Source organism: Dermochelys coriacea, chromosome 5, assembly GCF_009764565.3.
Source record: "Dermochelys coriacea isolate rDerCor1 chromosome 5, rDerCor1.pri.v4, whole genome shotgun sequence".
Classification (NCBI taxonomy): Eukaryota; Metazoa; Chordata; order Testudines; family Dermochelyidae; genus Dermochelys; species Dermochelys coriacea.
This window is the reverse complement of record NC_050072.1, coordinates 61699014-61711327: the sequence shown is the minus strand read 5'-3', so window position 1 is coordinate 61711327 and position 12314 is coordinate 61699014. Positions and strand designations below refer to the sequence as shown.

The window sequence follows — 12314 nt, the reverse complement described above, 5'->3', positions numbered from 1 at the left end:
GGATGGCCGGGAAAGGTACATGACACTCGCATCTTCAGAAACTCTGGTCTGTATGAACAGCTGCAGCAAGGGACTTACTTTCCAGACCAGAAAATAACTGTTGGGGATGTTGAAATGCCTATAGTTATCCTTGGGGACTCAGCCTACCCTTAATGGCTCATGAAGCCGTACACAGGCAACCTGGACAGTAGTCAGGAGCTGTTCAACTATAGGCTGAGCAAGTGCAGAATGGTGGTAGAATGTGCATTTGGATGTTTAAAAGCGCATTGGCGCAGTTTACTGACTCGGTTAGACTTCAGCTAAATCAATATTCCCATTGTTATTACTGCTTGCTGGTGCTCCACAATATCTGTGAGAGTAAGGGGGAGATGTTTATGGTGGGGTGGGAAGTTGAGGCAAATCACTTGGCTGCTGATTATGCGCAGCCAGACACCAGGGCGGTTAGAAGAGCAAAGCAGGGCGCGCTGCGCATCAGAGAAGTTTTGAAAACTAGTTTCATGGCTAACCAGGCTACAATGTGACGGTTCTATTTGTTTCTCCTTGATGAAAACTCACTCCCTTGGTTCGCTCTACTTCCCTGTAAGCCAACCGCCCTCCCCTCTCCCTTCGATCATTGCTTGCAGAGGCAATAAAGTCATTGTTGTTGCAAATTCATGCATTCCTTATTAGTTTGTCACACAAATAGGGGGATAATTGCCAAGGTAGCCCGGGAGGAGTGAGGGAGGAGGGAAGCACCAGGTGGGATGGTGGATGAGGGGAGGAGGGAAGGACAAGGCCACACTGCACTTCAAAATTTATTGAATGCCAGCCTTCTGTTGCTTGGGCAGTCCTCTGGGGTGGAGTGGTTGGGTGCCCGGAGCTGTCCTCCCCCCCCCCGCCCCAGCGTCCTTTGGCATCTGGGTGAGGAGGCTATGGAACTTGGGGAGGAGGGCTGTTGTTTACACAGGGTCTGGAGTGGCGGTCTGTGCCTTTCCTGCACCTCAACCATATGCCGGAGCATATCAGTTTGATTCTCCAGTAGCCTCAGCATTGCATCCTGCATCCTTTCATCACGTTGCTGCCATCTCTCTTGTTGCTCCAGCCATCTATCCTCTTGCGCGTCCCTCCTGTCCTCGTGGTTCATTTTGTGCTTTCCTGGACTCTGCGATTGTCTGCCTCCATGCATTCTGCTGGGCTCTTTCAGTTTGGGTGGACTGCATGAGCTCAGAGAACATTTCATCGCGAGTGCGTTTTTTTCACCTTCTATCTGTGCTAGCCTCTGGGATGGAGATGCTAGTCGCAGTATTGAAACATTTGCAGCTGAGGGAGGAAAAAAAGGGAGATTAAAATTGAAAAAGACACATTGGCCATTTAAAAGGAGGGGCTGATGTTTTTGGGTTAACGTGCAGCACAAACCCAACTAAACCCCCCTGCGCACCCAATTCTCTGGGATAATCGCTTCATTCCTCCCCACACTGTGTGGCTAAGAGCCGGGGTGATTTCTTTTCAGCCACAGGCAAACAGCCCAGCAGGAACGGCCACCTCTGAATGTCCCCTTAATAAAATTCTCCTATTTCAACCAGGTGACCATGAATTATATCACTCTCCTGAGGATAACACAGAGAGATAAAGAACGGATGTTGCTTGAATGCCAGCAAACACAGGACTACGGGCTGCCATGCTTTCTTATGCAATGATTCCAGACTACATGCTACTGGCCTGCTGTGGTAAAGTGTCCTACCATGGAGGACGCAGTAAGGCTGCCTTCCCCAGAAAACTTTTGAAAAGGCTTTGGGAGTACCTCCAGGAAAGCTTCATTGAGATGTCCCTGGAGGATTTCCGCTCCATCCTCAGACACGTTAACAGACTTTTCCAGTAGCTGTACTGGCTGCGAATGCATCCCAAGTCTTCAGGGCAAATTAATCATTAAAGATGCTTGCTTTTAAACTGTGTATTATATTTACAAAGGTACACTCACCAGAGCTGCCTTCTCCGCCTTCAAGATCCGGGAGCCCAGGTTGGGAGGGTATTGGATTCAGGGTGATAAACGGTTCCTGGCTGTTGGGGAGAACGGTTTCTCCACTTGCCTGGTGTGCGCTATCTTCAACCTCCCCCTCCTCATCATTTTCCTCATTCCCAAAATCATCATTCCTGTTGCATGAGACTCCCCATCTTGCAGGAGTCCAAGTACAGGGGTGGAAAAGTGGTAGGGGCACCCCCTAGAATTGCATGCAGCTCATCATAGAAGCAGCATGTCTGGGGCTCTGACCCTGAGTGGGTGTTTGCCTCTTGGGTTTTTTAGTAGGCTTGCCTAAGCTCCTTAAGTTTCATGCAGCACTGCTGTGATAGCCTCTGTCCTTCATGCCTTTGGAGATTTTTTTCAAATATTTTGGCATTTTGTCTTTTGGAACGGAGTTCTGATAGCACAGATTCCTCTCCCCATTCAGCGATCAAATCCAGTACCTGCCGTTCGGTCCATGCTGGAGCTCTTTTGCTATTCTGGGACTCCATGGTCACCTCTGCTGATGAGCTCGCCACACTGGCCAAACAGGAAATGAAATTCAAAAGTTGTCGGGGCTTTTCCTGTCTACTTGGCCAGTACATCCGAGTTGAGAGTGCTGTCCAGAGCAGTTACAATGGAGCACTGTGGGATAGCTCCCAGAGGCCTACTAATCCCCTCGTCGGGGAAGAGTACAGAAATCGATTTTAAGAGCCCATTAAGTCAACAAAAATGGCTTCGTTGTGTGGACGGGTGCAGGGTTAAATCAATCTAACGCTGCTAACTTTGACCTAAACTTGTAGTGTAGACCAGGACTTTGAGAGGCAACTATCAGGGGTCGTTATCACTTGTTATACCAAGGTCCCCAGGCTTTAAGCACTGCCTTTCCGGTGGGGGGTCCACCCTGGTTAGCAAAGGTGGTTTGCTACGCCCGTACTATTTAGGAGACACCTGTGTTCTATCCAAGTGTAAGATCTGTACTACTTTTAATAGCAGATGTAGAAATTGAAACAGAGGTATTGAATTTTGGCATCTTATGAAAGAGGAAGCCCTGATCCCAGCTTCGGACCTGGGTTTGGAGCACCCTCTTGTACACCAGCCTTCAAGTGCATTTAGTGCCTCATCAACCTCTGTGTCAAGGTGACAGAGACCTTTGCAGTATAAGGGTGAAGGTTCTGACAAGGCTCCAAGAAAGAGAAGTTCTGAGTCTGCCACCTGAGATCCTTCTTTGAAGAAATCTCAATCACCCCAGGAGACCTCAGGTCCTGGAATAGGTACTATTGAGGCTCCTAGTATTTCTGGTGCCAGGAGCTCATCAAGGCTTTGAGTTCCTCTGACAACCATGTTACCAATCATGCTTCAGTACCAATGAAACATGATCTGAGCAGAAAGCCCAAGAAATCTGCTTCTTAGAAACCAGTACCATCTGCAGACCCCAAGCATTCTGACTCTAGAAGGCTGATAACATCCACCTTTGTACCCAAACTGGGATCCCAGTCTGCCACACCAATGCACCAGACAACATCAGAATATTTGGTATTGGCACTGTCTGTTAGACATGCACCTCCAAAACAATCAGCACCCTCAGACTGAGACAGACAATGGCAAAGCAGTCAACAAGATTAGTATTGACCCTGGATGTTGTGGAGGCTCACTTAATCTCAGCTCAGATACATTCAGCACCACAAGAATTCAGATTCTCCAGTGGTCTTTTTGTTTTTGAAGAACTGGAATCCCCATTGCTAATGGGTACCAAGCACTTGTTAGCATTGTTCCCTCTAAATTTTCCCATGCATGTGAGGAATGAATTCTGTTATATGCACCAATACGGAGGTGATGTGTAAAAATCACTTCCATATTGGTACACATAACAAAATTCATGTAGCTGGGGTGGGGCTAAGGGGTTCAGCCTGTGGGAGTGGGGCTCAGGGCTGGGGTTGAGGTGTGGGGGGGTGAGGGCTCCGGCTGGTGATGTGGGCTCTGGGGTGGGGCTGGGGATGAGAGGTTTGGGGTGCAGGCTGCCTGGAGGCTACGGCAGGGAGAGAGGACTCCCCCCAGCTCTCTCTCCCCGCAGCAGCACCTAGGCTCGGGAGCGGGGAAGAGAGGCATTTCTCTCCCGGCAGTGGTAGGTCCATGCCAGGGCTGGGTTGGGGCTGGGGGAGGGATGCCTCTCCCCAGGTCACACAAGTCCGGGGCAGGTCCGTGTTGGGGCCAGCAGGGAAAGGCACCTCTCCCTGCTGTGGCAGGTCCGTGTTAGGGCCAGCAAAGAGAGGCGCCTCTCCCTGCCATGGCAGATCCATGTTGGGGCCAGCAGGGAAAGGTGCCTCTCCCCGCCACAGCCCTGAACCCCTGCATGGAGCTTAATAGGCAGCTATGCAGCTGCACAGGTTAGAGGGAAGTTAGCTTGTCAGTATCAAGATCTTCTGGGTCACTGAGATCTTATCTATCTTTTTTTTTCTTATCTTTTTTTTTTCCACCGAATGCATCCGATGAAGTGAGCTGTAGCTCACGGAAGCTTATGCTCTAATAAATGTGTTAGTCTCTAAGGTGCCACAAGTACTCCTTTTCTTTTTATCTTTCCATGGTGACTCTGATTTCTTCAGTACCTGCTGCACATGGTAGACAACTACCTTTATCTTTAGTTCTACCTCACTGTTGGACTATATTATGAATAATTTCTCTTATGCCCAGATCTCTGTCTAGGTGTCTCCTATATACCACGGAGAGGACATTTCCTGGGCCACCCACCATGAGGGGAAAGTGCATACACAGAAATAACCTTGTGGCCCTTTTCATTAGTATGACAAACACTGGATGTCCTCTCTTCTACCTTATGCTCCCCCTCAGTAGCAATATTGGGACCTCTGGGCTCTCTATCTCCAGCAGTTTTTGAAAGCTCCTAGCTACTCCCATGGGGAACATATAAAAATACATTCTTCTGTACCATATCTTCCTCCTCAGCCTCAAGAGGAAACTTTCAAGGAGGAAGAGGCTAGAGGTGACAAAAAGGGGACCCCCACCCCAATATAAATATCTCTGTCATCACCAGAAGAAGCTGTAATGCCTCGACCACCTCATTTGGTGATTAAACATGTTGCTGACTCACTCCAGTTTCCTTAGAGGAGATCCAACAGTCAGAACATAAACTTTGGGACATTGTACATTTGACAGTCTCTGGCCAAATTGCATTACCAGTCAATAAGGCTCTTATGGAACCTGCTAAAACCATCTGACAGACCCCTGAGATGGCATGGCCTGTCTATAAATGGGCAGACAAAAATATTCCATGCCAGCCAAAAATTCTGAGGTTTTTGTTCTTGCACCTACCAACAAATTCTTTAATCAATGAATGTGGCAGACAGGGCCATGCAAAACATGAGCCTTACAACAAAGACTAAAAGTGACTTAATCTAGTCACACAATTTGGTCACAACAGCTACTCTGCAGTGACTCTCTAATTCAGGATCACAAATTACCAAGCTCTGATGGCAAAATATCACCACACCATTTATGGTAAATTCAACAGCTTTATTGAACATCTCCCTGAGGAACACCTGAGAACAGTTCAGAGCCATCATAGCGGAAGGTCAGTTCTTAGCAAAGACGTCATCGCAAGCCTCCCTAGATGCAGTTGACTATGGCTCTATCCATCTCCACCTTCATTATGTATTGAGCATCCTGATTACAATTATCTGGTTTTTCAAAGGAGGTCAAAGACTGTGGAAGGGCCTGCCTTTTGATGGATTCATGCTCTTTTCAGAGTCCACAGATAAATCCTTACATATCTTAAAAGACTCAGAGCACACTCATGTTTCTCTAAATATATTTGCCTGCAATAAAAGAAAATATAGTAGATTTCAAACCACACAGAGATCCCAAATGGTCTAGTTTTCAAAATATCATGGATCTGTAAAGCCACCAAGAAAGAGCTCAAGATATCAAAAGAGAGACACCCTAATGGAACTGTTACCACTACCCAACTGTCATCCTCAGCCATGATGATGGTCTGGTTGAGGGGCCGGGTATTTTGAGAATACATGCTCCTTTAGCTGTCAGTTTTTCCATTTCCAACCTTCCTGGGAACAGATTATTTCGAACAGATGGGTTTTGGAGGTTATAACAACGGGTTACTCCAACCATCTTACCTCCAACCCTTTTCAGGGGCCCATCTCACAAACTGTTGTTGAGACAGGAAGTCATCTCTCTCCTACTCATAGTAGCCATAGAACCAGTTCCAATCCAGCACAAAGGGAAAGGCTTCTATTCCAAGTTATTTTTGGTTCCAAAAAAAGTATGGGAAATGGAGACCAATATTAGATCTTAGGCTCCTGTCTGCCTTTGTGAAATCACAGAATTTTAGGATGGTGTGTCTTGCAGCTTCAATTCCATCATTAGATTCCAGGGATTGGTTTGCAACCCTCGACCTTCAGGATGCATATTTTCATGTTGCTATTTATGCCTCTCACAAGAGATTTCTCTTTTACAGGTATCTTCTGAATTCCATATCAACCAAGATTCTTCCAGTGTTTTTTCCAAAACCACACCAGACCACAGAGGAAGTTGTCCTCCATACTTTGGATGTCAGAAGGGCATTAGCCATCTATCTGGACAGAACCAAGTCTTTTAGAAAGTCTCCACATTTTCTTTAATTTACAGACAAATCCAAAGTCTCCACAGTCTCCACTCAGAGACTCTCTAAGTGGATTTCTGGATGTATTATCTCTTGTTACAAGGCTGCCAACATTCAACTTCCTTGTAGGGCGTTAGCCCATTGTACAAGATTCCAGTCTGCTTCCATGGCACTCTTGAGAGAGGTCTTCAACATATACTTTCTCCAAACACTATGCCATGGTTCACGATGCCAGATCATATGCTGAGCTTGGTAATTCAGTGCTATCTTCAGTGTTGGACTCGACTCTGAAGCTCCCTCCATCTTCCAGTGATACTGCTTGGGAGCCATCTGAAGTGGAGCACTCATAGGAACACGACTTGAAGAAGGAGAGTTTACTCAATCTTGTGCAGTAACTGGATTTCTCAAGATCTGTGTCTCTATGGGTGCTCCACTACCTGCCCTCCTTTCCTATGCTTCAGAGTTGTCTCAAGGAAATTCATGGCAGAGAAGGAACTGAGGGCAGTTTGCCTGTGCCACTCTATATATCCTGAGTGCGAGGCATAAGGATGTCTGGAGCACGTGTGGGCCGAACAGGCACGGCTAATTAAAATCTCTGATCAAAGGTTCATGGGGCACGTGCATACTTTAAGTTAAACACCCGTAGGGACACACATCTTGAAGAACTGTAGTTACTGCACAAGGTGAGTAACCTCTTCTTCTCAAAGATAACTAGAGCTGTGGTTCTCAAACTTTTGTACTGGTGACCCCTTTCACGTAGCAAGTCTCTCTCAGTGCGACCCCTCCTTATAAATTAAAAACACTTTAAAATATATTTTAAACACCATTATAAATGCTGGCAGCAAAGCAGGGTTTGGGATGGAGGCTGACAGCTCGCAACCCATGAAGGGTCCGACCCCCAGTTTGAGAACCCCTGAACTAGTGTTGCTGTCTACTATTGAAGCTGTCTACTTCAACCTGAATTCAACAATAAAGGAAAACTTCATATTTAAATAAGTATTTGCATCTGCTCCTGTAATTAAAAATAAACAACAAATTAGCTTGGCAAATTCATTATTCCCACCCCTACAATCCAAAACATTATAATGGCAAGAAAAAGAGGAGGAAATCATGCAAAGCTGGTTAACTGCAGTTGCTGGTTAACTGCAGTTGCTGGTTAAGTACTTTCAATTTCAGTCTATTTGTCATTTTCAGGTAGACTTTTTTTAATTTTTTTTTTGGTTTTGTTTTAGAAAGACAACTTTGTCACTTTCCTGTCACACAAGATGAGGAATCATTACTCTAGAGAAAAAATGATTCAGTTCCCAGGGCAAATTCATTGTTTTACAGACTTTCAGTGGTGATGAACTGTGAGATTCTGGAGGTTGGTACTGTGTCCAACAGGGGAATGGGGTTGTTCAGTAGCCTTATTTTTTTCCGTTAAAAAACGTCACTAAAGCCGTTAATTGTGTGAACAAGACTTTCTGGGCAGCATCTAAAAATTAATTTCACTATTCAGGAAGAACATGGCTACACAGTGCAGTAATGACTTTCTTTACTCTCCTTTCAGATTGTGCCAAAAACTTTAAATCCTCAGTGGAGGGAGCAATTTGACTTTCATCTCTATGAAGAGCGAGGTGGAATTATTGATATTACTGTGTGGGACAAAGATGCTGGCAAAAGGGATGATTTTATTGGCAGGTGTGTGTAATTACAATCTACTAGTACTCTGGAGATGGGAGCAGATGATTACAATGAGTCTTGTTGTTAAAACTATTTCTTATAACCATTTGTCCTTGTAAAGAAAATATTGAGCTTTCACAAAGTATAAGTACATTTTCCTGCCTTTATGACCATCCTCACTGTAATGCTGACAAAATAATTATTTGCTTGACCAGTAGGTGGCAGATTTTACCTATTCATAGACATAGATTTTCAAATGTGGACATATTGTATTAAGTATAATCAAGATGCAGGAGGTTCCATGCGGCAACGATTTCAGGGTCAGGGTTAGAGGTGAAAGAAATATCATGAATTACAAAATGCTCGTAAGACTAAAACACATCCTCATTTTTAATCTACTGTTGGGTGAAATGAGAATCTTCTTAAAGCACTGCACACAACCTTTTTAGCAATAAAATATGATCATCGATGTAATTAATTCTCAAGTGACTCAATCTTTGGGATCTTTCTCAGAGTTCAGGAAATTATATAAATCTGAATCACCAAGCTCAAACTGTTTTATTATGATAGGTCATGGTAAATACAGCCCATTTGTATCAGCTCATAATCGGAAAAAAGTCTCAAAATATTAAATGTGTGTAGCTACTGTGAAAACTTAGCCTTATTGGGAAGTTCAAATGTTCAGTTACATAATATGAAGTTACAGCACATTCTGGTAAATTGTATTAATCCTCTCTCTTCTGGGTAGTTGTCTGTCAGAGTAGAATATTAAAAACTTGTAGATGCTATGACTAGTACATTGATGCTTTGTAATCAGTAGAATTAGTCATTGTTGAAAGTACATATTCATGAATGGAATTCCTATGAACTGAGCCATATATTTTCTATGTCAATGTGTTAATCTTTCCCTCTCTATGCTTGTGTTTAGAAGCGCCTTTGTTTACCATACTAGATGATGGGGCAGACTGGTCATAATATTACATTTTACTTTCTCTTGGAGACAGCCTTTTATATAATGTAAAGAATCAAAAAAGATTTAAATTTTTTGGTGTATAAGGGCCTCAATGTCAATCAGGTTTTTTTTAAAAAACACATATTCATTGGAATTGTATTTTATACAATGATAACCTATTAATAGGTTTAATATATGTATATTAATGGGGATTAATATATGTATACATTTTGTCTTTGTCGCATCTGCAGTGAGTGGATATAATAATAACTTTAGTTTGGCAGAGTAGCTGAATGGGTCAGTCCTATGTGAGTACCTGTTATGCCTTGGAAAATAGCTTCTATTCTGTGTTCATCTGCTACAGAGTTTTTTCTCAAAAGACGAGATTTAAAATTCCAACAATTGACTTTGCAGGACTCTTTGTATTCAAGGCAGCTTTTGGGTTTTTTTAATTATTATTATTAACAAGTAATATTTTTACCACAAAAGTATTTTACAGATGAAGATTTAGTCCCTGCTGCATACAGTTTGCAGTCTAAATAAAGATAAAGCATACAAGTGTAAAAATAAAATAGTTACAGAGCAGGAAGAGAGGCCTGTAACCACAGGAACATGAGGTTGTGTAGATAATTATGCACACATCTAAAAGAATTTTTCGTCTTTTAAAAAAAAACTTGTGGGCATCATGAAAATAGTGATTTCTGTTTGTTTCATGGAGACATCTGATGGATAATACCAAGAGAATACCTTTCTCTAAAAAGACTGCTTGTAACCATTGCTATTTTAAAATGGGGAATAATTTGAATGGTTTTGGTGGTCTGCCTCAAGATATGAAAGTGATTCACATTATATAAATACTGAAATAGACAGACAGACCTCTTTCTAGGCATATCTCAGAAACAATAATCTATCCTCATCCTTCTTGACCTGTGAGCCACCTTTGACAAGTTGACCAAGGAGAATAGGGGGTGGGGGGCAACCTAACTGGCTTCAAGACTGAGCTTGATAAGTTTATAGAGGTATGGTATGATATGATGAGACTGCCAACAATGGCATGTAGCCAATATGTGACTGCTAGTAGCAAATATCCACTAGATGGGGAGGTCTCTAAGTTCCTACAGAGAATTATTTCCCAGGTATCTGGTTGGTAGGTCTTGTCCACATGCTCAGGGTCTAATTGACTGCAATATTTGGGGTCAGGAAAAAATTTTTCCCCTGGTCAGATTGGCAGAGACCCTGCGAGTTTTTGCCTTCCTCTGCAGTCTTCGACCTCTGCATAGGTCACTTGCAGGTTTAAGCTAGTGTACATGGTGGATTCTCTGTAACTTGAAGTCTTTCAGCTATGATTTGAGGACTTCACTAACTCAGCCAGAAGTTATGGGTCTATAACAGGAGTGGGTGGGTGAGGTTCTGTGGATTGCAATGTGCAGGAGATCAGCCTAGATGAGCATGATTGTCCCTTCTGGCTTTAAAGTCTGAGACCACTCTGTTATTCCTGAATTTTTGTCTTCCCTTGGCTTCCATGACTCCATCCTCTCCTGCTTCTCCTCTTACGTCTCTAATCACTTTTTAGTGTGTTCTTTGGAGGACCCTCTTTGTCCCCTCTCCAATTTTCTGTGGGGTTCCACAAAGCGCCATCTTTGGTCCATGGCTGGGGCTCCTAGGCACTATGGTAATACAAATAATAATAATAATAATAAGGGTGACATGAGATCTTGTGCTTTCAGTATCAGAAGAGGTGATATGCTTAGGATCTAGATGGGAAATTGAAAACTATTCTTCCTGCTTAGCTGAGTGTTCAGGCATCTTTCCTTTTATCTTAAATAAGGACCTCTTGCCACCTTGAATATTTTTCAAGCACTAGCAGTTCTCTCCTAGAGGTAATTTTTTATATAATGCAAATCTAAGACTCCATCCTGAATGACTGCCATATATGACTAAAGTTTGGTGAGGAAGAAACCATGTTTTATGATGAAGAGAGAGTTTCCACTAATGGAACAAATTGAGGAGAGAAATAGAGGAAAAAAAAGTATTCATTATTTAGGGAACAAAGTCTCATCTTTGATCCACAGTGCAGTTCTCTATTGCACATTTTGCATACATTCTGCTTGCAGAGCACTCATGAATGTCAGCAGAAATTGAGAGGAATAAATGCAGAATATGCACACACAAAAAAAGTGTTGCTTTGTGGATCTCAGAAAAGATATTTACCTTTATAATATTGTATGTTAGTGTGACAAATCCAGCTGGTGGCTTCTGTCCAGCTACCCACTGGACTGCTGAGAGGGGAACCCAACCCTGTAGATCCCCATGTATTTAAGCTTCCCTGTGTCTCAGCAGGCTGCCCACACTATTTCCTCCCTAGGCCTCTCTGGCACATGTCCTGAGCACTGACTCTGTCTGCTATGCCTTCCCAGAATTGGAGCTCCTTAGACTCCCAGGACCAATGCTGACCCCCCCCTCCGCCCCTACCGCTATGATGCCCCAGTTGCCTACACTCCCTGTCCCAGAATCCCATTCCAAAGTTGTGAAGCTGCTGGTTTATAATTTAACTCTCTCTTGAGACACGCAACAGCTGTAAAGCATTTAACATGCAGAAACACTGTTCAGAGTCTAGCCCCTTACTGCTCTTCTACTTAGTGGTATAAAACACGAATGAGTACAAATCATACAAAGCAATAAACATCTTACAATGTCCATCGTTAGCTCACCCTTCCCCTGTGAGTCCTTGCGGGGACCATGTGTGTCCAGGAAGGCAAGCAAGCTCCCTTCCCTCTCACTGACTGTTACATATGCTGGGACTTTTCTCCCTCATATACTGGAGAAAATGTCCCCTGAGCAGAATAACTTCTCTTTTAAAACTTTCAAATTCGTTGCCCAGTCTCTTGATGGGTCAGAGGCCCCCTGCCAGGTGACTTTGTTGACAAGGTGAGCTCCCTCTTGCTAAACCAGTTGTTCTGAGCAGGGACCAGTCCTTTGTCCAGAGTGAATAGATTTCCAGGGACTGGGTACTTAGTCAACTATCCTCTATTCTCAGCGCTGTATCTACATCTTGGGACTACAGCCCAACATGGAGGCAAAGGATAACAGAT

At 43.7% G+C, this 12314-nt stretch overlaps 1 protein-coding gene across 6 annotated transcripts in view; it reads left to right on the top strand.

Annotated features, from left to right (window-relative positions):
* The window catches only part of MCTP1 (multiple C2 and transmembrane domain containing 1), a 456544-nt gene that overhangs the window by 255833 nt on the left and 188397 nt on the right, over nucleotides 1-12314 (top strand). For all 6 annotated transcript variants that reach the window (XM_038403494.2, XM_043514593.1, XM_043514596.1 and 3 more), the window contains one exon: nucleotides 8158-8288. In XM_038403494.2, the coding sequence (XP_038259422.1) occupies nucleotides 8158-8288 (131 nt within the window). The remainder of the gene's footprint in view (nucleotides 1-8157; nucleotides 8289-12314) is intronic.